The 27,488-nt window shown below is 46.4% G+C and overlaps 2 protein-coding genes and 1 long non-coding RNA gene across 9 annotated transcripts in view; 1 reads left to right on the forward strand and 2 right to left on the reverse strand.

Annotated features, from left to right (window-relative positions):
- RASGEF1A (RasGEF domain family member 1A) overlaps positions 1-16,796 on the forward strand; it is a 35,086-nt gene extending 18,290 nt beyond the window's left edge. Inside the window, exons 2-13 of one of the 2 annotated variants that reach the window (XM_082721857.1) lie at positions 1,408-1,608; positions 3,988-4,110; positions 5,967-6,104; positions 7,033-7,254; positions 7,861-7,935; positions 8,289-8,381; positions 8,843-8,945; positions 9,034-9,113; positions 9,877-10,068; positions 10,975-11,098; positions 11,577-11,649; positions 11,955-13,815. In XM_082721857.1, the coding sequence (XP_082577983.1) occupies positions 1,408-1,608; positions 3,988-4,110; positions 5,967-6,104; positions 7,033-7,254; positions 7,861-7,935; positions 8,289-8,381; positions 8,843-8,945; positions 9,034-9,113; positions 9,877-10,068; positions 10,975-11,098; positions 11,577-11,649; positions 11,955-11,979 (1,449 nt within the window). In that variant the 3' untranslated portion in view covers positions 11,980-13,815. Of the gene's footprint in view, positions 1-1,407; positions 1,609-3,987; positions 4,111-5,966; positions 6,105-7,032; positions 7,255-7,860; positions 7,936-8,288; positions 8,382-8,842; positions 8,946-9,033; positions 9,114-9,876; positions 10,069-10,974; positions 11,099-11,576; positions 11,650-11,954; positions 13,816-16,178 lie in introns of those variants that run through there. The other variant, XM_082721858.1, reaches the window with a different exon arrangement.
- On the reverse strand, positions 9,995-16,319 carry LOC309860193. Of its 2 annotated transcripts, XR_014309243.1 has the most exons (4): positions 16,248-16,319; positions 15,840-15,933; positions 14,898-15,117; positions 9,995-13,413 (listed from the first exon to the last, which is right to left on the reverse strand). It is a non-coding gene; the product is annotated as an uncharacterized lncRNA (long non-coding RNA). The 2 variants fall into 2 exon arrangements; XR_014309244.1 differs by lacking the exon at positions 16,248-16,319 and having other exon boundaries at positions 15,840-16,187.
- A 4,602-nt stretch (positions 16,797-21,398) lies between the features above and the next one.
- Positions 21,399-27,488, reverse strand: part of CSGALNACT2 (chondroitin sulfate N-acetylgalactosaminyltransferase 2) — a 44,367-nt gene continuing 38,277 nt past the window's right edge. For 3 of the 5 annotated variants that reach the window (XM_082721853.1, XM_082721855.1, XM_082721856.1), the window contains one exon: positions 21,399-23,468. In XM_082721853.1, coding sequence (XP_082577979.1) covers positions 23,176-23,468 — 293 coding nt within the window. In that variant the 3' untranslated portion in view covers positions 21,399-23,175. Of the gene's footprint in view, positions 23,469-24,569; positions 24,691-27,488 lie in introns of all 5 variants that reach the window. The other 2 variants (XR_014309240.1, XR_014309241.1) reach the window with 1 other exon arrangement.

Below are 27,488 nucleotides of genomic sequence, written 5' to 3' on the forward strand. Positions count from 1 at the left end.
GAAGCTTGCCCCAGTTTGGGTCAGAAAGCAGGCCAGGGCTGGAGAAGCAGCAGCAGCGGCGGTGAGCACTGGGAAGCCCACGGAGGGTGTATGGGGAGGCAGCCTCCAGCGCTCTGGAGGTGGGGCCGTGCAGCTGCCTGGAGAGGTGGGGGCCGGGCCGTGTGCCTGCTGGCTGGTGTTCACCAGACACGGGAGCTAGCACAGGAAGGTGCCCGTTTGTCCATTCCTGTCCTCTACACAGGGTGAGGGTGGGACAAGCCAGTAGCACAGGCCTCTCAGCTGCAGGAGGGAGAGAACTCATGGGGCACCAGCTTTTGAGGCCTTGTGGCCAGTGTGCCTCACTGATCCCCACGTGGCACCTCCCAGGCACAGCTGCCGTGGGCAATGGGAAACTGAGGCCCAAGAGGGCTGTAGACTCTCCTAGGCCTCAGAAAGACTTCCCCTAGAGGCTGTGTTGCAGTGGGAGGTGGGTGCCCTCATCCTCCTGGTCATGCCAGGCCATTGCGAGTGGCCCCAGTTTGGGGGGCCACTGAGCAACCCCAGGCTGCTGACACATATATCTAATAGGTGTTTCAAATTCAGCATGTCGAAAAGCAAGTTCCAGGTCTTTCCCCAGAACCTGCCCTCATGCTCTTCCCCATGCTGGTCAGTTCTCAGGCCCAAGGCCATCCTTCACAGCATCCAGTGTCAACCCTGCTCTCCTCCTCTGCTACCACCTGACTTCAGCAGTCTCTTCCTGGAATATGGCAAAACCCACCAATTGGTTTTCAGATCCCTCCCTCACTTGGTCTGCACATAGCAGAAATAGTGACCTTCACTCTGAGTCAGGTTGTTGTTGTGCTCAGAGTCGCCCTGTGTCCTGTCTCACTCAGAGGAAGAGCACATGGCCCCCTAGTCCCTGGTTGTGCATAGTCTGGTTTGTTTGTCCTCAGCCTGTTCTCTCTACTTCTTCCCTTCAACATACACTCGCCTCAGGACCTTGGCACCTACTATCCCTTTTGCCTAGAATGTTCCTTTTTATTGTAGGATGCTGCACGACTAACACTATCAGTCTATGGGTACCCCACCTTACCTGAGACTGCCTTGACCACCCCTACATTGCTTCATGTTCTCCTCCATAGTTTCTCTTCCTCTACTGGAATGTAACCCCAGGAAGCAGCGTTCTGTGTGTCTAGGCTCCAGGAGTGAGGCCTGGTATGCACAGAGCAGGTGTTGGAGAAACATTTATCAGACCAGTGGCTGGCGGGCTGCCGAAGAGCCTGTCTGCCCACCCGAGCTGAACTCTATTATCCACCCTTGGGTGGGGTGCCCCTCCTGGCCCTGCTGGGGCTTGCACTGTGCCCCTGCACACACTCAGGATGCAGACTGGGAGGAGGAGGGCCTGTGATACCTTTTTCTTTTTCCCAGGAAACTATGCCCCAGACATCTGTCGTCTTCTCCAGCATACTTGGGCCCAGCTGTAGTGGACAGGTGCAGCCCGGCATGGGGGAGCGAGGAAGTGGGGCCGGCAGCTCAGGGGACCTCGTCTTCCAAGAAGGACGCCTCATCTCTGGATCCCTTGAGGCCTTGATGGAGCACCTGGTCCCCACAGTGGACTATTACCCGGATGTGAGTGTCTAGGCCCTGGAGGTGGGTGGGACTGCTGGGGGGCCACCAAGGTTCTAGGAGAGGTTGCTTCTGGGGTGGGGAGGGAGCCCCAGAGCAGAGGAGGAGCAGGCATCAAGGATCCTCAGCCCTCCTTGCCCCTGAGGAACCTGCAGTGACTTCCCTGTTGAACCCGCACAGCTGGGAGAGGGCTTTGATGGCACAAGGAAGCAGATACAGAATGGGGTGGCACAGGGATTTGAGCTCTGGACAGGGTCCTCAGGTAGGAAGAGGAGTCTAAGGGGTAAGGCTGGTATCTTGGGATCCTGTTAAGAGTCCGCACAGCATGTGTCCTGTCCTTGAGCTGGGAAGTTTGTTTTGTGCAAGAACTGCCATAGTTCAGAAAGAAGGGAGACAGCCCTGCCATGCCAGCAGACCCCAAAGCACATGTGCATGGGTAGGACTGACCTTCAGCAGCAACTCAAATCCTCCCTCTTCATTTCAAGATGTCATCGGTACATTCTTAGAAAGAGTTCTCTTTGTGGCTTCCCTTTTGCCTCAGACAGGGGGCATCTCTTAGCAGCAGTGGTGTTGGGCCTGCTGGCTCCCTTTGGAGGGTCGAGCTGAAAGGCTGCTGCCGCCTCCCTCCTGAGGGCAGAACTGTGCTCACTGGCCTTGGCAAGTCAGACACTGTTGCCTGGGAGGTTAGGGAGGGAGTGTCCCCCCTCCACTCTCCAGCTTGTATCTAATGGTGCTGGAGCCAACTCTGCTTCTAGGTGTTCCTGTCCCACGCCCCCAACATGTCACGCCTCCCACCTCTCTCCAGGGGCTCTGTCCACTCCATCCCACTTGAAAACCCTCCCAGAGCTAGACGGGGGCTGGTATTGGTGGTGCAGACCCCCGGCAGCTGAGGGCCAGGTGGCAGGGCCAGGAGAGAGGCCTCGAGGCCCTAGAGAAGTCTGGGGCAGGGCACGAACCTCCCAGGGGCTGGCCCCTCCAACCCCAGCTCTGCTGTCACCCAAGCGCTCTGTCCCGGGGTCACAGCCTGCTTCCCAGGAGAATGTGAAGGGGCAGTGGAGCACAAGAGTAGGGCTGGTGAGCCTGGTGGGGTGCCAGCTCATCTGCCGAGTTCCTGGATTTCCCCCAGCCTTCCCCGGCTGCCTCTGCCCCATGTATGTGTGCAGTTGGGGATGCGAGCACACCAGCAGATCTGTGTGCTCCTCGGAAATACAGGGCTCCCCCCTGTGTGCTCTTCTTGCCTTGGCTAAGAACTCCAAGGTGTGATGTTTGGGTGACTATCATCACACGTCTGAGCCATCTGTTTAGGAGGGGGCTGCTGACGAGCTGGGATCCCTCAGCACCCATGTGTCACAGTCTGGGGACAGGACATTCGATATGACGGGGGGAGGTTAGAGAAAACTCTGCTGTTCCCAGGAGAGTTTTCTCCATCAGCCTCTGAAGGCTGCATGAGGGCCTGAGGTTCTGAGTCCTGAGTCTTGTTCCACAAGACCTGTGCTCTCAGCAAACATGGCCCAGCCTGCTTTGGACTATCATGAAGAAGACCTGCCCCTTTGGGCCCAGAGTGGGGGTGAAGGGTGGTAGGCCCCCCAGCCTGCAGCAACCATGTAGGGGTAGAATCCCCAGGAGAGTTCCAAGGAGCTTCTCTCCTCCCAAGTACAACCTGTCTGTAGGCCGGGCCGATGTGGAGAGCTCACAGGTGCTGACTGGTGTCAGACAAAATGCTTCAGAAAACCCTGGGCCCTGCTCCCTTTTAGTTCAGATCATGAGGACCCCTCAAAGTGTACTACACGGCCCAGTGACAAGGGCACAGGATGTGGGACAGAGGGGCCTTAGTGTGCCAGGGGGAGATAAGGTCCACAGTTTGGTTAGTGACTGCTTGGAGCAGTCCCCTATTGCTAGGTGCCAGCTCCAAGATGGCCCACCCTTCCCCCGACTGGCCTCCGTCGGGGGCAAGGTCAGTGACAATCTGGAGGATGCACGCTTGGAGCCTGGCCCTGGGAGCACTGTGGACTGGGCTCACACAGATTGGGAGAATCCCACCAACATCCAAGCTTGGGTGTTCTCTCCCATCGTGGGGTAGGATAGAGGGTGGGGGAAAATCTTAGCAGAGCAGGGCTGCTGGGGCTGAGCTTGTCAGGGGAAGCCTCCGGGAAGTGGGATTTGATCTGTGCCTCGCCAGGGTCGGGGTTGGGGGGGGCAGGACTTGGGTAGCAGTGAGAGAAAAGGAAGGGCATTCAAGGTGCAGTAAACTACGCAGAAGTTGTGGCTGCAGGCCTGGGAGGTGGCGGGACAGGCTCTGATCATACCTGGGTAGCGGGGGGGGTGGGGGTCACACCAGGCCTGACCTAGTCTTCATTCTCTCTCCTTGTCTCTTTTCTTTAGAGGACATACATCTTTACATTTCTGTTGAGCTCCCGTGTCTTCATCCCTCCTCATGACCTGCTGGCCCGTGTGGGGCAGATCTGTCTGGAGCAGAGGCAGCAGCTGGAGACAGGGTCTGAGAAGGTAACGGGTGCTGATGGGGGCTACCTATCTCTGTGCCCCCAGCTCCCACTTGGGAGAGAAGCATGTTCGGAGCCAGCTGGCAGGACAGGTCTGGCTGAGCCCAGCAGAGGGCCTTCCCGGTCTGGGCAAGGTTGGCTTGTGTCTGGCCCCCTTGGCATCCCTTGGCACCCCAGGGCATGGCTCACCATGGGGCACAGGGAGCACACAGAGCCAAGCACTCTTCATGGGATGCTGAAAGTAACTGTACCTGCTGGGCACTCCCACCTCTTTCCAGGAAAGGGCCATAGCCAACAGCGTGCCAGGAATCCTGGTCAGCGTCGGGCCTCCCCCAGCTGGTAGAAAAGCCACGCTCTGTGGGTGGGTGTCAGTTGGTAGCACTCTCAGGCCGACTCCTGCTCACAGTGGTTTTCAGTGACTTCAGTGGGGCTCTTTGCCCCTGTTGTCTCTTCTGACTGAGGCAGGCTTTGGGTGGCCAGGATAGCTGAGGCATGTGCTTCAGATGAGGCTTTTAGAAGCCCAGTCTGGTGCAGGAGACGGGGTGGTAGGCATGTAGTCCAAGCGCCGGCAGGGCCAAGTCTGGGCCGCAGCAGAGCACATCCTGCCCCCGTTTGCTGCTGACTTTGTCCTCTACCTTCCCTCCACAAGGCCAGGCCTCCTGTCCCTGTGGGTTTGCAGCACAGGCCTCTGAACTGTCTCCTCATTAGAGGAGGCCGTCCCAGGGTGCAAGGAGACAGGCACTGATCGCACAGGATTAGGAAAGGCTCCTAGAGAGACAGGTGGAAATAAGGCCAAGTCGGGTGGGCAGGGAGAGGAAATTATAGGCGGAAGGTCAGTGTGGGGACAGTAGGAGTGTGAGAGGAGCCTGGAGTGAGCCTGCCAGCCCTTGTTCGTGGTGACATGCACTGCAGGGCTACTGAGTTCAAGGCTCTAGCTCCTGAGTGTGGGGTGCTGTGGTCATCTGGGGGAAGTGTCCTCAAGGCCTCCTGGATGCCACAAGCACTGGGCTCTGGAGAGGAGGACTGGCTGCAGGGAGTGAGGCGGCCAGCTAGGAGAGGCTCTGGAGGGCATGAAACACCACTGCGAGGGAACCAGCTGGGTATGTGGCCAGGATCAGGCAGGCTGGAGGCAGCTCAGCAGGGGTGGGGCAGATGTTGGCAAAAAGATGTGGGGATGAGTTGCTACAGGGCTGCAAGAACCATCCAGGTTGGGCAAGTACAGGCAGGCAGGGAGCTGGTCAGTGCTGAGGAGGAACCATGGTGGGCACAGAAGGGATGTGGGCACATGTGGTCATTTCAGTGGGACAGTGTGGGGCTGGGCACTGAGGACCAGCTGGGACAGCCCCACGCCTTTGGGACACCCACCTCAGGCCTTACATGTGTGGACCGAGGGCAACAGCAGGGGGCCCGCCCATCTTTACTGACCTGTAGTCAGGAGAGGGATGCCTCTGAGTGTCTACGCCCCTTCCTAGCACTTGTTAACCTGCTTTTAACTGAGGGGGACAGGCGAGAGACTCTCATTTTTAATCATTTTACTCGGTTCTCGTTGTTGTTTTAAATGGGTAACTTCTAATTACAGCAAAGGAAACTAGTTTACCATGTCGTGGTGAAAGGACAAATTTTTTTGAAAATGGATTTAAGTGAAAGAGAGCTGAACTAAGGGGAATATGAAACATAGCAGTTATAAGAAAACCATAGGTGGATAGGGTGGGGGATGCCCTGCCTAACCTCACCCCAATATGGGGGAGGGCAGGTCCTGCAGGCGGTAATTGGGGGTGGGGGAGATAGGGAGGTTTCTATCACTTGTCATCTTCTTGCCTGCTCTGGGGGGTGACTTTACTCTATGCCCTGCTGCCCCAGGCCAAGCTGAAGTCCTTCTCAGCCAAGATTGTACAGCTGTTAAAGGAGTGGACAGAGGCTTTCCCCTATGACTTCCAGGATGAGAAGGCCATGGCCGAACTGAAGGCCATCACCCACCGGGTCACACAGTGTGATGAGGTGAGGTCTTCCTTGGACTCTGGCAGATCTTCTTGGGTATATGATTGAGGGAGGGGGTTTACACTCACAGAAGGGTGGGTCTTCAGGGACAGCTCTGTATGTGGTCTTCTGTGCTGTCACTGTTCCAAGATGACTGCTGGGTGGCTCTATTTGTGTCCGTCCTCACAAGACGTTCTGGTGAGTGCAGTGAGAACCTAATAAGAGGTTCTAAGAGCCTGTCTGCATTTCTGGCCCCCAGCTCACTCCTGGCCTTCTGTGGAGACAGGAAACCTGGGAGGTGCTCTCTGTGCTCGGCAGCTTCTGTCTGGCTGGAGGGCTTGGAAAGCCCAGGAAGACCTCTGGGCAGGGCCAGGGCTGCTCCCGCCCAGGGACTGAAGGTTCCTAGTCCTAGAGGAAGCTCTTCCAGATGCTCTCTTCCCTGCTGTGCCCCCCTTACCCCTCTGCTGTGGGAAGGCCGAAAGTAGTAGCTCAGGTGGACGGCCCTGGGAAAGCCATGGCTTTCAGACCCAGAGGCCCACCCCACAGGCTAGCCGGCTGAGTCACCCTCCAGGATAAGAGGAGCTCATGCTGTATTTCATTCTGTCCTGAAAGGCCTAAAGGCCCTGCCCAAATGGCAGGTTTGAGTAGGACTTGGGTTCAAAGTCAGGCATATCGGGGTGCCTGGTGGCTTAGCAGGTTATGCATCAGTCTTTGGCTCAGGTCATGTGGGATGGAGCCTCACATCGGGTTCCCTGCCCAGTGGGAAGCCTGCTTCTCCCTATCCCACTCCCTGTTCTCTCTCTCACTCTGTCTCTGTCAAATCAATGGATAAAATCTTTTAAAAATCTTAAAAAAAGTTAGGTGTATCCTTAGAGAGGAGATGGGTTCCTTGGGAGAGATGGTGCTTTCCAGCCCACACCAGCACCTTCACTGTCCCCTCCCCCCACAGGAGAATGGCACAGTGAAGAAGGCCATTGCCCAAATGACACAGAGCCTGCTGCTGTCCCTGGCTGCCCGAAACCAGCTTCAGGAGCTGCGGGAGAAGCTCCGTTCACCAGCCATGGACAAAGGGTCTGTCCTCAAGGCTAAGCCGCCAGCCACTCAGAAGGACATCCTGGGCGTGTGCTGTGACCCTCTGGTGTTGGCCCAGCAGCTGACTCACATTGAGCTGGTCAGTGCTGCAGTGGGGCCCTGCCTGGGGTTGGGTGTATTCACCAATGCTCACTCAAGGCCACTGGACCTCCCAGCCCCAGCATCTTTTTGAACACAGTGCTGCAGGGCCTCCTCTGCTGGTCAGACTGGGGTGTTGCGTGAAGTTTACTTGCTAGGTCCAACCACTGCTTCTGGGTCCCTAGGATCCCAGCAGCCCTGTACAGGGGCTCCAAGATGGAGGACCAGCCCAGGAGGTTAAGGGATTGTTGGGGGAGAGCCAGTTTCCCCCACCCTGTCCCCTCATCTTGCCTATGCTATGGGCTGGGAAGGTACCCTGCACCTTTCAGCCACTGCCCCAAGGCTTCTGCCTCACTCACATGAAGCCCTGTTTCCTCCCCTCTCAGGGCAGTGTCTTTCCCCCCCATGTGTTTGGGGGGTACATTTGGTGGGGGAGGGGCAGGCAGGGCCTACTTACTGGCTGGGTGCCGTGATCAAGGGGGGGGTCATGGCACACACCTGCAAGGTACTGACTGCTACTCTAAACGTGGCTTATACCTTGACTGTGGGGCCTGCCCAAGAATAACAGACTTTTCACTCTCCTGTGCTGTCTCCTTGCCCATCCTAGGAGAGGGTCAGCAGTATTCACCCTGAGGACCTGATGCAGATTGTCAGCCACATGGACTCTCGGGACAAGCACAGGGTGAGGGGCCGCTGTGGGTTCTGGGGTGGCCTTAGGGTGGGCCTGGTACCTGTATATACCCCATGCAGGGAAGGGCAATCTCACAACCAAGTGGATATGGGTCTGGCCTGGTGCCTGCCCCAAGGGGTCAGCAGACAGCAATGCAGGGTGATACACACTAGAAGGGGGCCAGTGCTCCCAGGAGCCTGAGGAGGGGGGCATCCTGGGAAACCAGATCTGTCCAGTTGTCCACACCCCACCGTCACCTTCTGTCTCTTTTGGCCATGGCTCCTGCTCATTTCTGGGGGGTAGGAGTGGGGCAGCACCTGTTGGCAGGGTGCTCAGGCTCCCTGTGACCTGCTGTGTTCCTCCAGTGCCGAGGGGACCTGACCAAGACCTATAGCCTGGAGGCCTATGACAACTGGTTCAACTGCCTTAGCATGCTAGTGGCCACTGAGGTGTGCCGGGTAAGCGCTGCATGGCCCCTGTGGGTGGGGTGGCACTGTTACTTCTCCGAACCCACGGGGCTGCCTGAGACTCTGACTTCTGTATCCCTCAGATAATGAAAGTGGAGACAGAAGCCTCCATTGCCAGGCCCACCAACATCCCTGTTACGCCATCCCCAACCCCCACCCCCCGGCCAATCTCATAGTGATTGTGAGACCATCCATGGAGTGCACCAGCATGGTCTTCGAGTTCATCTGGGGCTCCCCTATCCTCTCAAACTGCTCTCCTGCCCCTCTGCCCAACATCGAAAATGCCACAGCTGCATTCCTACTTCTGCAGCTCATGAGCACCTCCCCAGCCCTGGGTGGGACAGCTCTGAGGGCCCAGAGTAGCTCCTGTCCAGGCTGCCATTCAGGGGCGGGTGGTGGAGGGGAACGCTCCTGTGGTGGGCTCACCCTGAGGCTGTCTGGCTGCTCTCAAGGTGGTGAAGAAGAAGCACCGGACCCGCATGCTAGAGTTCTTTATTGATGTGGCCCGGGAGTGCTTCAACATCGGGAATTTCAACTCCATGATGGCCATCATCTGTGAGTGTCCAGGCCCCAGGGGCTTCCTGTCCAGCTTCTGCATGGCCTGCCTACCCCCCACCCTGACCCTACCTGCTGTTCCCTGCAGCTGGCATGAACCTCAGTCCTGTGGCGAGGCTGAAGAAAACATGGTCCAAAGTCAAGACAGCCAAGTTTGATGTCTTAGAGGTAAGCACCTCAGCCTCATCCTGCATTGGCCTGCAGAGGGGTGGACCTACATCATGCTTTGCCCCCTTGCTCAGAACCCACTGAGCACAGTGCCATCTGGTTTCGGAGGGCATGTTGAGCTGGCCTGGCTGCTCTAGGAGGTAGGTAGCTAAAGCCCTCCTTGGCCCTTGGGACTTTAGTCAGCACTGGCATGGCCTAAAGCAAGTTCTGGAGAGTGCTTAGGAAGTAGTTTGACAAAAGTGTGCCCATGAGCCCCGTGCTAGATGATGTTAAGCTGACTGGCCTTTTCCTGGCTTGAATTCCTATGGTCCTGGATCATCTGGGTGGCCCAAGAGTAGACACTTATAGCCTACCCCGATTTTTGATCACAGAAGCCACTTTCTGTAAATGTCTTGTGGACGTTGTCAGCTTTGGGAGGTGCTGGCCCAAGTAGAGGGACAAAGCGAGGTTCTGAAAGAAATAAGTCTGAAAGACTCAGGCTCAGAAGGGCAGGGGAGAGGTAGGGAAGAGGTGGGTATATGCGTGTGTTCGTGTGTGTGAGCTGTGAGACTTGTCTACAATTCTCCTGATGATGCTTAGACTCAAACCCTGTACTGAGCCAGGTGCCCAATCCTAGAAAAGAGGCCTCTTCTGATGACCATCCAGGGCTGCCCAGTGGGGAAGGGCCTTCCCATCACTGTTTTCCACTCTGCAAAGGAGCATTCTGAGCAAGTCACAGGGGCAGGGAGAACACTGCCCACCCCATCTTCCTGTCTGCCCACAGCACCACATGGACCCCTCCAGCAACTTCTGCAACTACCGTACCGCCCTGCAGGGGGCCACGCAAAGGTCCCAGATGGCCAACAGCAGCCGAGAAAAGATTGTTATCCCTGTGTTCAACCTTTTTGTTAAGGACATTTACTTCTTGCACAAAATCCATACCAACCACCTTCCCAACGGGCATGTTAACTTCAAGGTGAGCTCAGCCCCCTTGTGATCCTCGGGCGGGGTGGGGAGGCAGACTGTCCCACCACAAGGCAGGACAGACCCCTCAGTCTTAACTTAAGGCAGGCAGAATTTGTCTGTCCCACTAGAGCTGTAAGGCAGTGGTGCTATCAAAGAAAGGCCTTTAGGACCGAAAGCTCCAGGGTGGGTTGTGTGTGCTGTTTGTGAGGTACAAGAGTGTCCCCAATCCTTCTGGGAGGATGATCTGGTAATAAGGCTTGGAGCCACAGGGAATTTGTATTTACCCAGGACCCTGGTCCCAAGGCTGAGCTCAACAAGGAGACAGAGAAGGGGCTACTCCTGAGGGTTTGGGAGTGAGGAAAGCATTTGGGAGTGAGGCAAGAAGGGACTTGAGCAGGGCTCCTTAGAGGTAGCAGATTTCCAGATGGAAGCTAAGGGTAGATGGCCAAGGGTAGAAAGTGGGACAAAAGTGATTGGGGAGGTGTAGGAGAAGTAGGGTTGTCCAGTGTTTACCTCACATAGGTTAGGGGTCGGAAGGGGTTAGGGATCCCTACACGGCCCCGAAGAGTGAGATCATGGCATGTTCTGGTTGGTGGTGCTCTTGTTGGGTGTGCCTGGCATACCTGCCTCAGCCTGGAGTTCCACATGGGGCCTTCTCAGTTCTTGCACAAGGGAGGCACAGACCCTGCTGCAGCCTGATGACCTAGGCGGAGGGCAGGACAGAGTGGTCTTGGGTACACTTACTGGCTCTGAAGTTGCATCAGGTGCTGCAGTGGCCACAAAGTCAGCTGAGTAGGGACACTGTCCCATCTTGCTGGGATGCAGAATGAAACCAAAACCTATATCCCTTGCCCTAACGAAGGATTTCAAGCTTAAGGTTACCTATGAACATCTAGTTGGTCTTCTGTATCTTTAGAAATTTTGGGAGATCTCCAGACAGATCCATGAATTCATGACATGGACTCAGGTTGAGTGTCCCTTCGAGAAAGACAAGAAGATTCAGAATTACCTGCTCACGGCACCCATCTACAGCGAGGAAGGTGAGGCCCAGCTCTCTGTGGCAGCACACCCACCTCTCCACATGGTACATGTCACTCTGACTCCCCCACATCCCGAGCCTCTGCCCTCAAGGGATTGCCCTGGGAAGCAGGCCTGATCACAGTCCCCGTGCCACACTGGTGAAGCTCAGCCCATAGGGGTGAGTATATAAGGGTGGGCTGTGGGTGGACAACAGGATGAGGACAAAGAGAGATGGGGCTCTGGAAGCCACCCGAGAGGGCCAGTACAGGGTTGGGTTCATGCTACAGAACCAGGAAGTTTCTCAGCCCCTAAGCAGGAAGCTGGCAGCTCTGATGGGGCCCAGAACTCTAGGCAATAGAGACCTGTGATAAGGCTCAGACCTGAGGTCACAGTCTTTGCCTGGGCCCAGCTGCTCCCCTAGAAAGGAAGGGATAACTAGTGTGGTAGGCAGACTGACTGCATGGGGACATGGGTTCTGAGGGGCTTTTCATCTCTCAGCTCTCTTCATCGCCTCCTTTGAAAGTGAAGGTCCTGAAAACCACATGGAAAAAGATAGCTGGAAGACTCTCAGGTAAGAGAGCCCCAGGGATAGGCCTGTGAGCCCTTGAGACCAGTACCATGCCTGGGTCTAGAGGAAGGGAGAGGACTGGGGAGCATGATGGACATGCCCTTCTGAAAGGCAGCCAGGGGTAACTCCACACAGGCTGCCAGTTGGTGGGAGGCTGAGGGCTTCGGTCTCAGGGTTCCTGACCTTCCCCCTGATGGCTGGTTCTTAGAATCCAGGCCCTCCCCAAGTAGTGTGGCCTGCCCTCTACCTGATCAGGGGAAGGGCCTGCCAACTGCCTCACCATTTCCTTGTGCCCTGCCTACCTCTAGGACCACTCTCCTTAACAGAGCCTGAAGGCACGGATGCAGCCTGCAGACGATGGAGGAAGCACACACGTGCACTGAGTTTGAATCTTGATCGATAAGGGTTGAGATGAGGAGGCCTCACTGGTTGGGGTCCATTTTGTATATAACTTTTATGAAAAAAAAAAAGTAATTATTTCATGCATCAACCTTTGGCACTTACAAGGTTTTCTTTCTTTCTTTCTTTTTTTTTTTTTGTCATTTATTTTAAAATAACAGGGCAGGGCCCTGATTTGGGAGGGGTGGGAAAGAGTATCATGGGAGATGGCATCCATGATAACATCTTATTCTAATGAAATGTAGATTTTTATTTTCTACTTTTATTAACATCGTATGAAAAAATATAAAAAAAAAAAAAAAAACAAAAAACAACCCAACCAAAACCAATGTGAGCCCTGCCTGCTTGGACGCCCTTCCAGCCAGTGTCTCTGATGTCGGGGTTAGTGCCTTAGAGAGTACTGGAGGGCCGGTCTCCCACTCCATTCTTTTAGCCCTCAGGCAGCCAGTGCCGGGGAAATGCCAGGAAAGCTCTGCCCTGGGTGACAAGGCACCCGCTCTCAAAGCCTAGGCCAGAGAGAGTCCAGCAGGAAGGGCTTGGCTGGCCAGGGGGCTTCATTTGCATACTTCTAGAAGCAAACCTTGAGCACAGGCTTTCCAAAGTTTACATTTTCATTTTCCTTTATCAGGGATTTAGGGGGTTGGGGAGGGGCAGGGTGATATCGGGCAGCACATTTTCTGTTGGAATATGTCTGGCAAATTGTTCAACTACATTTTAAGGAAAAGAGAAAATCTAAAATAATATCGGGGGGAGGGTGTGATGGAATTGTCTGTTTTCCAGGCTGTGACAGGTACACTGAGCTGTAATGAAGAGAATACAAAGTAGACTTGAAGGATGGGGACATTTAAAGCAGTTCTTCAAACTCCAGTACAAAGTGAAAAGAAACAACTCACAAATTGGTATTCTAGCGGACTGCCCTCTCCGTTCCTCTAGGTCAAGGGCCTCCTTTAAGGAAATCTGAAACAGAAAATTAGACCACACTGCTGGAGCCCACTCACATAAAACTGCCCAGCATTTGGAGTTATTTTTCACACCCAAACTTGAGGAGTACACTCCATTTTCTGTTTTTCTGGCTGTGGGACGGCAAGTCCTGGTCCCTTAAAAGCCAGAGGTGGGCCATCCCCTCTGACTCTCTCTCCCTCCCTCACAGGGGGGCTTTCACTCTGCACAGGCAGATTTGGAGCTACGCACCCTTATTGCTCTCCGCATGCCTGGCTTCCTCCCACAGGAGCCTGAAGCTGAGATGCTTGAGTGAGGATGGGGCAGTTAGCTGCTAATTCCCAAAGCTCCTAGGAGAGCCTGGAGATGTGGTGGTGAGGCCTCAGGAAAGGGTGGCTCCGCAATCCACAGCTGATGGCGCCCTCAGCCCTGGGTGGAGCAAGATTATTCACACTGTATTGTCACAGTGTTTTCGCACTTTTCTGACATTCTAGATAGTACATATTGTATCTTGATAGTACATATTGCTTTATGTATTTGAGACAAAGGCTAAAAACTCGAGAATATATATTTGGAATACAATGTAAGAACACTTTCCATCTTGCGTTAAGGAGCTTTCATGTCAATGTGCGCTCCACTGGGTCATCAGTTCTAGTACCTACCTGATACAGTGTCTATGTTTGCTAACTTTATTTTTCCGGTTTGATACACACCCTATGATGTTTTGGTATTATGAGATGAACTCTGAGTACAAAGCTGTACCATAACGCAGGATGTCAGTTGTTGGTGTGACTGGACCTACTTGCATCAATAAAAGAATATGTTGCTCCCCTTGCCTGCCTGCTCTCTGCGCGTAGCTGGCGAGGCCTGATGGCTTGGATGCTGGCAGGAGGTGTGGGGATGTCTAGGTCCTCCATGGCCTTTCAAGGAATGAGCAAGGAATTCTCATCTACACAACACATTCTGACAAAGGGCTTTTCAAATAAATAATGCAAAACAAGACAAAGCATACAAGACACATGTTCTAGTCTGCTTTCCTCAAACTAAGATCCAAAAGTGTATCACAAGCTGATTGTATCACATGGCCCTGTAAGTTGGGAAATCTAACCTAAATAAGATTGTAAAGGCTCCTTTACTGCAGGACTGATCAGAACTGTCAGTGCCCATGGGCACTGGGTCTCTCCTGGGGCAAGGGAAGTTGGGGACACCTCTGGACATCTTTCTGCAGAACAGTCTGCAGAATGCAGTTCTAGATGGTGCTTTCTGTTGTGCAGTCACATTCAAGAACACTAAAGAAAGGAATTTTGGAAAGGGACACATCAGTCTGTGGAATTGAAGGAAGAGAACGGAGACATTAGACTGGAAGGCAAACCCTTACCTGTTCCTCTCTAGCCTGTCCCACTGCCACTGTGTCAACAATGCTCAGGCTGCATGAGCTCTACTCTACAGCTCATGAACCTCACCCTGCTCCCTTAGCGCTAACTCAGTGCATCTGTAAATGCGTTCAGTGTCTGTTATACCACTGGACCAGCACTGCCCATCAGAAAACTCTCTGTGCTGGAGTGCTCTGTATCTGCACTGCTACTGGTAACATACAGGTACTGAGCACTAAAGTGTGAAATGTGAAAATGCAACCGAGGAACGGAATTTCTAATTTTATTTAGGTTAAATAGCTAGTGGCCACCTTATTGGACAGAAGACTAGGCTGGTGGAGCTTTGTTACCTGCTGCCCTTCCAGTGGCTTGTGGAGCGGACAGCACACAAAAGGTGCTTAGGTGTGTTTATGGAGCAAAAGAGACATACATGAAGATGCCTAAATGGGTTTTGGGTAAATGACAACATTTTTTAAGTCTTTATAATTCAATGGAATTCTTAATTTCCTGGTAAAGTTATTTTTGAAAGTTTCTACCTACCTCAGCTGAAGAAGGTGCAGCCCATCATCTGGTGTGTGCCTTTGCCATGGAGCTTGGGCTGGGAGTGGGTGCTGAGCTCACCAGGCTAGCTACAGTGCTGTCCTTCACCTGTGGGCTAGTCCCTCCAAGGCAGTGCTTTTCAAGTCATGGCTATTTGACAGCAGTGTCAACAGTGCTGGAAACTTGCTCGAACTGTTCTCGGGGCCCCACTGCAGGCTCGCTAAAGGGAAACATGGGGGTGGGAAATTACCACGTTTTCAAAGCTTTCTTTCCTGCTGATCCTCACAGCCCACTTCTCCCAGGTGCAGTCAGCTTCACAGGCACACTGCACCTCTTCTAATACACTGTGGTCCTGCCCACATGCACATTCTTCCAGTCTCCTTACAGCTTCCCTGGTGAACGGTGCTCTGTGCTCTGGGCCCTACCTGTTCTCTCAAGTCATACCACTGGCATCTGTCTTACCCTTACTCTTGGCTTTCTGTGTAGGAGCCACTTGTGTAGCTGTGTGGCCAGCAACTAGCATGGTGTGCAGCTCCTAACACCACCATATGATGACTGAATGCTACCTTTCACTTCACACAGATATTTCAGGAACAAAAATCTATGTTACAGTTTCAGCTGTGACAGGAAATAAGCTAAGGATCTCTCCTAAGGCCAAAGAGACGTCTATGACAAAGCTAGATTATTTGTGAAATATATACCACTATACCTGTACATAAAGTATGCGTCATGTTCTCCAGGGAGGCAAGACAGGATAAACATAAGAGCAAAGGAATCAGAAGCTGAAGTATTTGGATTTGAGTCCTAGTTTCCTGTTCCAAGCTGGGTATCCAGGGAAATGTGTACCCTTTACAGCTTCCATTTTCTCATAACTAAAAGGAAGTTACAATACTCTCTGTTTCATGGGGTTGTTGTAGCGATACATGGCAGAAAGTGTAGTACCTGGTTCATCAGAAGCAGTCAGTGTTAGCTGGGAATTAGCAGTGGCACCCCTGATGAGATTAAACCCCACTTCTCCTGCAGAAAGCAGAATCTCCTGGGAAAAGTGAAACAAAGAATTATAACTGATTTTCTCAAAGGAACAACTGAAGTCCTGGTCAATATATTCTAACATTACCAATGAGCCACTTAAAGTGTTAAATTTAACAGGTATATAGACATACACGGAAAAAATTCCCACAAACTTGGAATTCAAACTACTCTCTAAATGAAAAATCTATTCCCCATATATAGGCTAGTAACCTTATATCATACCAACACAATTTCTCTTTTTATTCCCAGAAAGTAAGTCATGATACTGTGAAGAAGGTGCTGCCATCCCTCCTTGCCCAAATATCTATCATAACATACCTTAAACTTAGGTATGGATCTTCAGCAACAATGTTGAGGAAACAGTGTTGTCAGGAATATAAGAAAATTGGAAACCTGGCTGGCTTAGCTGGGGGAGCATGTGACTCTTGGTCTTGGGATTCTGAGTTTGAGCCCCACAGTAGGTGTAGAAATTACTTAAAAATAAAATCTTAAAAAAATGTATGAGAAAGTTAGGCACCTATATCTGGCAACATTAGATTAAATGCTTGCCTGTGGAAATCAGCTGCTCAAGTTACGCAAAATGTAAATATCCAAGCAAAACCCCAGAGAGGTTGAAGGAAACTCTGAAGCCAGCTTCTGCCTTGAGGGCAAGGATTATGAGCTTCCATTTTCAAGTCTACATGAGGATAGAGAAGAAAGTTCAGGGCATATCTAAGAAGAGGGGTCAAATAGGAGACCCCAGCCCATAAAGTTGACATCCTGAAGAACGACCCTTCACCATAACAGCGAACTTGCAATAAATGCTTCTCCCCCAAACTCATTAAAGGGATTAAAGAAAACTGCCTGTTTTGAACCTTGGCACTGAATGGAGGTTGGGAAAATTTACCACTGATAATTTGTAGCCGCAAGTCAGTGAATTTCATTAAGTTTTGCAGCAAACATCACATTGATCAAAAAAACGTTAAGCTGAAAATCTAGTTTAATGTGGCTCTGAACTACGGGTACTATCTCTAAGTTAGCCAGCAAAAGCAAACATTCTGAGATTCTAGTTTTAAAAGTCTCCCCTTATTAGATGTGTCTGTTTAATCCACCTGTTGGATTTTTAAAAATTCATTTTCATTTCTTGAAGAACCAAATAAAGGTTCTTTCCCAAATTCGTTTGGTTATAATTCTGAAGAAATTACCAGAATGCAACACAGAGGGAAAAGACTAGAAAATATGAAATGGGTTAAGAAACAAAGGGCATGGTGGACACAACAACAGATCTAACATGTTCTCAGAGCTTTTGAAAGAAAGAATGATAGAGATAATAAAAATATAATAGCTGAAAATATTTCAAAATTGATAAAAGAATATTCCAAGGAACCCAAAGAATCTCAAGCAGGATTAGAAAAAAAGAAAACAAAAACAACAAAAAAAACCTCAGCACACAGACATATCATAGCGACACAGAAGAGAAATAAAGAGATCCTGAAGGCAACCATGGGAACAAGGGTGATTACTTTTAAAGGAGTATCAACTGTTAAGCTGACCGTTTACTTCACAAGGGAAATAGCTGAAGCCAAAAAAAACCAGTAGAATAACCTCAAAGTGCTAAATAAAATTCCCAACCCAGAATTCTATACCCTTCAAAAAATATTTTTTAAATGAGATAAAGATACTTACAAACCAAATGGAGTTTTCTGTCAGCAGACCTTCACTGAAAGAGATTCTAAAGGTTGAATCATACACTATATACAAAAATTATTTCCAGATGCATCATAGATCTAAGTATGAAAGGCTCAACAAAGACGAGAAAGGGAGGTTATAGGCAATCTTATGCAATAAAGCATCTAAAAGAAAATATGAAAATTTCTTCTTTACTTTGGACAAAGTTTGCTTTGTCAAAGTTACTTTAGACAAAGGTTTCTTAAATTGGGATGCCAAAATCATTAGCCATAAAAGAAAGAAAATAATAAAATGGACATTATTAAAATTAAGAGTTTTTGTTTACTAACTGATACCATTAAGAGAATGAATAGTCCCCTGCCTAGGGGAAAATATTTGCAATACATAAATCTGATAGAAGACTCATATCCAGAATACTGAAGTAAATCCTATCAATTTAAAAAAAGGCAATGAAGGAACGCCTGGGTGGCTCAGGTTGGTTAAGCGTCTGCCTTCAGCTCAGGTCATGATCCCAGGGTTCTGGGATTGAACCCCACATTTGGCTCTTTGCTCAGCAGGAAGCCTGCTTCTCCCCCTGCTTGTACTTTCTCTGTCAAATAAATAAAATCTTTAAATAAAGGGCAATTAAAAAAGCAAAAAAAAATTTACTAGGCATTTCATAAAAGAAGATACTCAAATGGCCAATAAGCATATGAAAAGATAATTAATATCATTTCCCTAGTGATAAACTAAACTAATAAAACCAAAATGAAATAACGGTGCATACTCAACAGAGATTAAAGAGTCTAATTTGAAAACACTGAAAATACTGGGCTGGGACAATGTGACACAACTGGATCCCTCAAATGTGGCTGGTAGGAATCAGTTATTTACAAGGACTGAAAAAACTGGCCAGCTTCTGACAAGGTTAATGCAGGAAAAGCAAAAGGCATAAATAATACCAGGAATGAAAGAAAAGGCTATTCACTATAGATCCTGTACATAGTAGAGATAACTAGAGGATATTATAAACAACTTTGTATATTTCATCTAAATTTTCAAACTAATCACCATAAATTCCTAGATCACATCTTACATAACTCAATCAAAACTGACTTTTTTTAAAAAAAGGTTTATTTCTTTTGGAAAGAGAGAGTGAGAGAGAGTGAGTGAGCAAGAGTAGGAGGGGCAGAAGGAGAGGGAGAATCTCAAGCAGATTCCATGCTGAGCACAGAGCCTGAATCTGGGCTCAATCTCATGACTCTGAGATCATGACCTGAGCTGAAACCAAGAGTCAGACGCTTACCAATGTGCTATCCAGTTGCCCCAAAACTGACTTTAAAGAAGTACAAAATCTTAATAGTTCTACAATCATTAAATAAATTGAACTGGTGATCAGAAATCTTCCCATTTAGAAAACATCACAAAACAAAGTCAGGTGGCTTTCAGGTAATTCTGCCAAATATTCAAGGAAGAAGTAATTCCAGTCTTACAAAACTTCCTTAGAAACAGTAAGAAAGAACACCTGTAATGTACTTTACAGGCAAGCGTAACCTTAATTAAAAAAAAAAAGCCCAATAAACATAAGGGGGCATTCTTACTCATGAACACAGATGAAAAACACCTGAAACATATATACATACACACACACACCCACATGAGTATATACAGATATGCAAATGAAGTGTGCGCACACCCCCCCCCAAATCCTGCAATGTATAATAAGAATAATACATCATGAAAGACGAGTTTACCCTACGAATGCAAGAAACTTCAGAAAACTGATTAACTCAATTTAATATATCAAAGATGGAAAAAAAATCACATGATCATCTCAACAGATACAGTAAAAGTATTTGATAAATGCTCTCAAGCATGATAAAAACTCACCAAGTAGTCTCCTTTAACTTGATAAAAGGTATTTATAAAAACACTTCCAGCAAATACCATACTTACTGATGAAACACTGAGAGTATTCCCCTTGAAATCAGAAACATGGGCAGGAACTCCACTATTATCACTTCTAGTCAACACTGCATAATAAAATACCAATAAACACAGTAAGACAAGAAAAATAAAGATATAAAAACTGGAAACAAAATCTTCACTACTCATAGATATATGACTGCATAACAGAAAACACACAACAGAAACTAGAAATACATTACCAGAGTTAAGCATTTTGGCAAGGCTGCTGAACCCAAAAGCAATTGGACTTCTAAATACCAGTAAAATATTTTAAAAAAGACAGTTATAATGGCATATAAAATGCAAAGTATCTAGGGAAAAATCTATAAAGTAATACATGTAAAACCACTGTGTGAAAAAGTATAAAATTTAAAGACAATAAAGACCTAAACAGACATGTCATGTTCAAGGATTGGGAGACTCTGTATCATAAAGATGTAAAATTTCCCCAAAGTGATCTTACAGATTCAATGAGATTCCAATCAAATTCATGAAAGTTTTGTGAAATTTAGCTTATTCAAAAATTTATGTCAAAGTGCCAGGGCTACAAAGAACCATGGCAATCTTTTTAAGAGTAAGGCAAGTGGATTAGCTCTCAGAGATAATGACTTGTATTAAGTTAAAATAATTTAGACCATGATGTAATAGTATGGTGATGGACAAAAAGCCTAACTGAACAGATGAGAGCCAGAATCAGACCTGTGCATTTGGACATCTGATGGATGAGAGTGGTTCTGCAGGTAAAATATGGACTATATTGTAAGATGATGGTGGAAAAAAGTGTAATGCAATCCTTGGCTTGTGTCATACACAAAAAGCTCCTCCAGTTAGGTTAAAGACCTAACTAGGAAAAGCAAAGCTATATATGAGGTATTCAGAAGACAATATAGAATAACAGCTTTAAGTTATCTTTCCTTAATATGAGGTCATAAGCCAGTAATTAAAAAGTAGAATGCATAAAGGAAAAAAAATAGTCCCATTAGAGTCAATTTTTATTAATGAAAAAGTACCACCAAGAATCGGAAAAGATAAGCCACATTCTGGGAAAAGATACTTAACCAACAAGAATTGGTATCCAGAATATGTGAAAAATTCCTAAGAACTGATAATAATGGGCAAGAGGACCGAAATGCAAACTATAACTACAATTCATGCCTAAGGTCTATTAGATTAGCAAGAATTAATAAACCTGACAAAATTAAGTGTTGCCAAGGATGCAAAATGAACTCTCTCACAGTGCTGGAGATGGTCCATTTTGGAAAGGAAACTGAATGTACACACAAACGGTGACCCAGCATCATTATTCCTAGAGAAACTCTTGTACACTTATAAGAGACATGTAAAGCAGTATTCATGACAATAGTGCTTCTGATAGCAAAAAGCAAACAACAAACTATGAACGGCCCAAATATCTATAAAAAAATAAAATTACTGAATATTTAGTATATTCATACAGTGGAATACTAGTCAGTAATAAAAATGAATTTTGAGACTAATATGAATGAACCTCAAAAATATAATACTGAATGAAAGTTAGAGAATAGATAATGAAATAATATGCAAATAAATTCAGAAACAGGCAAAACTACATAGTCTTTTGGGTAGAGGTATATAACAGTTGGGAAAACTAAGAAAAACAAATGAAAAATTATCACAGAAATCAGAATGGTTACAATTACAGAGAGTAAGGGTGTGTGATCAAGAAGAGGCCCATAAAGGCCTTTCACTGAATATGTTATCTTAATCTGGGTAGCTGTTTGCTTTATTATTCTTTAAAGTACACAATTACATCTTTTATACTTTTTCATATTTATGGTATTTTGTAATGGAGAGAAATTAGTTATCACATTTTCATTTAGCTTTTGGTAATAAAATACTTTATTGGTACCGTTTAATGTCAAAAACATAGCATATACTGTTTCCATCACTTAGTTTCTATCTTTAAATTGAAAGCTCACTAAGGTAAAGTCATTTGATTCTGTCAAAAAAACAAGCTGCAACTTACCTTTGCAAATAATTAGGTTCTCTCACTTTAAATACCTACACTCACTGGTCTTCATAATAAATAATTGTATGTAAAAAGAGATATTGGCCTTAATAATTCTGCACATTTTACACATCTTAAAAAAGCCTAAATGCTACCCAACTTAAAACTTGTACAAATAATTTATTAAGAATTACTGTAAAGTGAATTCATGTAGCACCAAGAAATTTGGGATTTATACTTTAGGTGATATGATTCACTGAGTAAAAAGAGTAGATTTTCTTCTGTGAATTCTCAGGGGTTTATATACAAATAGAAAGAATACAATATAGGTCCCTTTTGAAAGCCAAAGGTTCAAAATCTGTGCATGCCTTTCACCATATCTCCAATTTCTGAATCTAGCAATGGAGCGTATGGTAAAAGATCCATGTGTGATAAATAACATAGTACAGTTCTATCTGAATATAACTTCTTATTCATCTTGTCTCATTAACATAATTTATACCTCAATTAAAATATTATTCTATCTGCAGACAATAGATTTTTCTAAAATATTCTGTAATTCAGATTTCTATTCATACTTTTCATACTTTCTCCTTCACCTCTTTTCTCAAGTCAGTATAATTTTATGGTATACCTCATTAAATTGTTTTTTTTCTCCCTTCAGTGAAACTCAACTCAAAGTATCATAATATAAACAGAGATGTAGTTTTTGTTAACATATTGTAAAAAGAAGGATAATAAATACATATGGATTCATGCTACATAAGACAATGCAAAGCAAAAAACATGCAACACCATGCTATGCTCATCTATTCTAAATCACTATAAGAAGGCCCCGATAGCACCCTGGCTCATGTAAACTGATGTTCCCAGATATCATTAGTGCCCTATGCTCCAACACAATTAAATGTTCTATTAAAGACATTTCCATTTTATTTGTTTGTTTAAAATAATTTATAACAATGTTGACTACTAATCCTGATAACAACACATTACAGTTTTAATCAAGTCATAGATTCTAAGCTAAGTATTTTCTACTATCATCCATTTATTTAAAAACACATTAAGGGAGATAAGCAACATTCAGTTTAAGGGGTTTTTATTTCTTTTGATTGATTGTGAATTTCAGATGTGTCATTTAGTCATCCTCTGCTTCAATGAAAAAGAATTCTTCAGGCAACTGACTAAAGATCTTAATTTAAAAGCAAGTTGCCTTGGTGGTCAGCAGGGGAAGAACCCTTGTCTACACACTGCATCAAATATGACTCTTTCCTCTCTGCAGGAGCTGGATGCTCCTGACCTACCATGAGCACAACACCATTCCAACCCTCAACCCATATGCAATCAGGGCACATTAGAACATGGGTACAGGGTAGAAACGAACTCAAAACTACTTTTGGGGCAGATACCAGATTTTGATTTGTCAGCAATTCCATAGTATGGTATGCTCACAAAACAGGCTTTGCACTGAAACACTTGATTTTTTCTTCTCATAACAAGTTAAACTGCTTAAGTAAAGTAGTATCAGAAAGAACACAAAAGATAAGCATGTCTTCTCTGAAAGAGGCACTGCATCTGGAATTGGAATTAAGGCTAAATAAATAGTGCTGGTTTCTGGTTCAGACTAATGTGCCAGTGATTATGTTAACCGACAGCTTCGCTATTTGTCCTGTATGCCTGTTTGTGAAGATGCGTCTCTATCTCCTCCCTGAAGACCAGCATTCCCAGGTGCGAGTGAGAGGCCTCGTTCATGGCTTTGGACTGGATGCACATACGGTACTGCTCAGGAGTCAACTCATCAGCACAGCGTTTCTCATGCCAGAGGTGGAAAAGGCCAGGAACTGGAGTCCGAATCACAATCAGGTCACCATGTAAGTATTTTCGATAAAGATGAACATCTTCTCCACCCCAACCTTTTACTTCCATGTCAAATCCACCTGCAGGATGAAAACTGACACTATAGGTATATATCTGATAGCCAGATCACAGTCAACCCTGATAAGAATTAAGATGTTCTGCTTCAAATGAGATGGCACACTACAGCCCAAAGATATCTGATATAGAGGACTGACATTCTGGTTTGGAAGTCCAGCTAGAAGCTGAGATCTAGGAGCTCAAGCCTGTTGTTCAGAGTATCAAAATGAAGTTAAATATTTAAGAATGCTTTGTAAATGTCTAAGTTATATAGAAAATCTAGAGAAAGTCAAAGTAGAAGGAAATAGAAATTATCCATAATTTCAGCACTATCAATATTGTAATTAATACAGTTATCCTTTGAGATACAAGTTTTTCTGGGTCACAGACAACTTTCCAGAGTGGAAAACAGAAGAAATGGCTAGTTTGAACATCCACATTTGAGAATGGACACACAGGTGATTCAAAGTCACAGGAATAGATGAAATTACTGAAGGAGTTTAGAAAGAAAATAGGGCCCAGATCTAAATGTTAAGCAATACCAATATGTACAGGTTAAACATGCAGAGAAAGATAAATCAGCAAGAGACTGAAAAATGGTCCCAGAGGATGGAGAAAATTCTGAAGAATGAGCTATCAGAGAAGTCAAGTGAAAAAAGTGTCTTCAGGAAGAAATGGTCAAGCATGTGCTGCTCAATAAATTAACTAACCCCCCCCCCAAACAACTAATAGACCTAGCAACATAAATATCACTTATAACCTTACCTACCAGAACAATTCTGATGGAGTGATGTGGCAAATGGCTTACTGGACTGGGTGAACACATGAAATGGGAGATAAAATTGAGACTATTTTCAAACTGGCTTAAGATGAACACCAAACTTTCTAAAGCATGGAGAACACAAATCATTTGGAATTTTTTGAGAATTAGCAAAGGTTCTTAAAAACCAAGAAAAAATCAATTCTTCTTAATAATTAAGAGCTAGGTTTCCAAATTATCTCTTCTATCAAATAATTATATGCTACTTAGATTCATACTCACAGGATGACAATAATCCTGAGATCTCTGAAAAGTATTACCTTAAATAGTCACAGCTTTACTAAAAGCTATGTCTAATACATACTGGTTTTTCTTCTTTGTAGATAAAAGGTCTTCAAATATTAGAAATGGTGTAGATACTTAAAATAAATGGGAGACTTCCAGTTTCTGGTCCAGCATATATAGGGCTTCAAAGTCATATTGTCCTAACAAGAAGTAAAAAACCAAACTGAAAAATAAACAAATTTTCTCAGATCCCTCAAAGAAATAAGGTCACAGAGCAAATTGGAGACAGGCAGGTAAAACAGAACCATAACTATGTGAGCAGAAACCCACCATTAGAAATCTCTAGGGGAACCAGTACTAGGGTAGGAAAAAAAAAGTCTGAACTATAGATGATGAATCGCTAGAGGCTCAGAGGACCAAGCCTGAGAGTTGAAAATTCTGGGTCGTGGGAGGGTCCCTATGCATGTGTGAGTTTTACCTTCTGGAGCTCTAGCAGGTTCTCACTGTGAAGACTGGAGCAAAATCCCCTAGTGTTTTCAGTGGGAACATAATCATTCTGAAACATGCCAGAGCACTTTATTCTTCTTAACAAGGCCTGCCTTCAGGAGAAACTATTTTACTACAGTCAAACCTACCTGGAGGAAGGACATACTCAACTTCAGCCCACACTAGTCATCCTGTCTCACTTAAGGTTGGGGGCAGTGTCTGAGAAATACTTGTGAAGTTAATGGTCCAGATACATAATCTCACTAAAGGGCTGAGACCTAATCACAGGACTACGGAATGTTTCCTCTTTCTGCACACCTCACCACCTATTATTAAAGGCCTATTTACTGCAGTTTCCTTTACCCAATATATCATAATCAGCTATGAAGGAAACAATGATGCATACCAAAAGACAAAAAACAGATTGAAGACACAGAGCAAGCATCAGAACCAGACTCAGATATGGCAGGGGTATTGAAATGATCAGCCTGGGAATTTAAAACAAGTATAATTGATATGCTAAGGGCTCTAACAGAAAAAGTAGACAACAAGCAAGAACAGATGGGTAATGTAAGCAGAGAGTGATAGATTCTAAGAAAGAATAAAAAAGAAATGCTAAAGATAAATAGTGTAACAGAGGAAGAATGCCTTTGTATTGGCTGAGGAAAGAATCTCTGAGGTTGAAGACATGTCAAGAGAAACTTCCAAAACTGAAAAGGCAAAAGGAAAGCAAAGAGGATGGCGGTGGGGAAGCCAGATCAGAACAGAATTTCTAAGAACTGTATACAAAAGGTATAACATATGTATAATGGCAATATCAGAAGGAGAGGAAAGAGAGAAAGGAACAGAAGCTCCAAAATGAAAGAGGCCAAATTCCAAACAAGTGCTGCTGGGAAGCCAGGGGCTCCCTTTCTCCTCCAGCCCATAGTCATAAGGTAGAGGATATACCCCAGGAGGTAGTGGGACCCCTGATCCTCCACCCCATGTCCTACTCTTAATGCAGGGGAGAGAGAAGTTTGTCAGTGTCTCCATCCCCAGCTCCAGAGGAGGCTTGGAGACTTTTCCCTGGGGAGGAGCCAGTGCATAAGAACAGACTGCTCCAAAGCTCTTCTCGAAGGAACTGACTTTATTTGAAACAGTGTGCGGAAGTTCAAGCCTAAGGGGGCTCTTGAACATAATGGAGATTTTGGTGGTAAGCAATTAAGAGAAGGCTGATAGCTCCATTAGAGCAATAAGCTAAAATGCAGGCCAGCTAGTTTACTGGAGAGAACAGGGAAAGAGAGAGATAAGAAGAAGAACCCTCCTGAGGTCTGAACAAAACTCAAAGATGTGCCTCAAAAACTACCTTGCAAAAGGGTTCAATTTAATGGGGTCAGACTGCACAGTGATTTTTATGCCCCAGAGCACTGTCAAAAACAAGAGAGCAATGAGTGGAGCCTAACAAGTGGGGGTGTTATCAACAAAGGCACAGAGACCATAAAAGACAGCCCTACTAGGGGCACCTGGGTGGCTGTCGATTGAGCACCTGACTTCAGCTCAGGTCATGACCTCGGGGTCCTGGACTGATCCCTGTGTTGGGCTTCACGCTCAGTGTGGAGTCTGCTTCTCCCTCTCCCTCTGCCCCTCCCCCTGGTCCTCCTATCTCTCAAATAAATAGTCTTTCTATTTTATTTATTTATTTATCTTAAAAAAGAGAGCCCTACTAAATCCATGTCATCTCAGAGTTGACTGTGCCCATGCCCCAAGGAGTGACATGAGAGGCTTCATATTGCTGGGGAAGGGGGAGATAAAATTCATTAAAATAGTAAAGTCAAGTCAATAAACAAGCAAAAAAAAAAGAACAAAAAACAAGCCCTGGAGTCAGGTGGGAATCAATATCCAGACTTACCATGATATATTACCTAAAATGCCCTGTTTTCAAGAAAAAAATTATGAGGCATGTAAAGAATTAGAAAAGTGTGATCCATATACCAGAAAAAGCAGGCAAGAGAAACTGAGGGCCCAGATGTCAATTTCAAAACTATTATAAATATGTTCAAAGAATTAAAAGAAACCATGCTTAAAGAAGTAACAGAAGGCAAGATGACAATGTCTCATCAAATAGAAAATATTAATTAAGAGAGAGAAATTACATATATAAAAAGAGCCAAGTGGAAATTCTGGAGTTATGGGGCATCTGGGTGGCTCAGCGGGTTAAAACCTCTGCCTTTGGCTCAGGTCATGATCCCGGGGTTCTGGCATCAAGCCCCGCATCGGGCTTTCTGCTCAGCGGGGAGCCTGCTTCCTCCTCTCTTTCTGCTTGCTTCTCTGCCTACCTGTGATCTCTGTCTGTCAAATAAATAAATAAAATCTTTAAAAGAAAAATCTTAAAAAAAAAATTCTGGAGTTAAAAAGGACAATGTAAATGAAAAATTCATGAGAGTAGCTCATTAGATCTTAATTAACAAAGAATCAGTGAACTTGAAGACAGACCAATTGAGATTATGCAATCCAAAGAACAGAGAGAAAAAAA

The sequence above is a fragment of the Mustela nivalis genome (genome assembly GCF_964662115.1).
Source record: "Mustela nivalis genome assembly, chromosome: 2".
NCBI lineage: Eukaryota > Metazoa > Chordata > Mammalia > Carnivora > Mustelidae > Mustela > Mustela nivalis.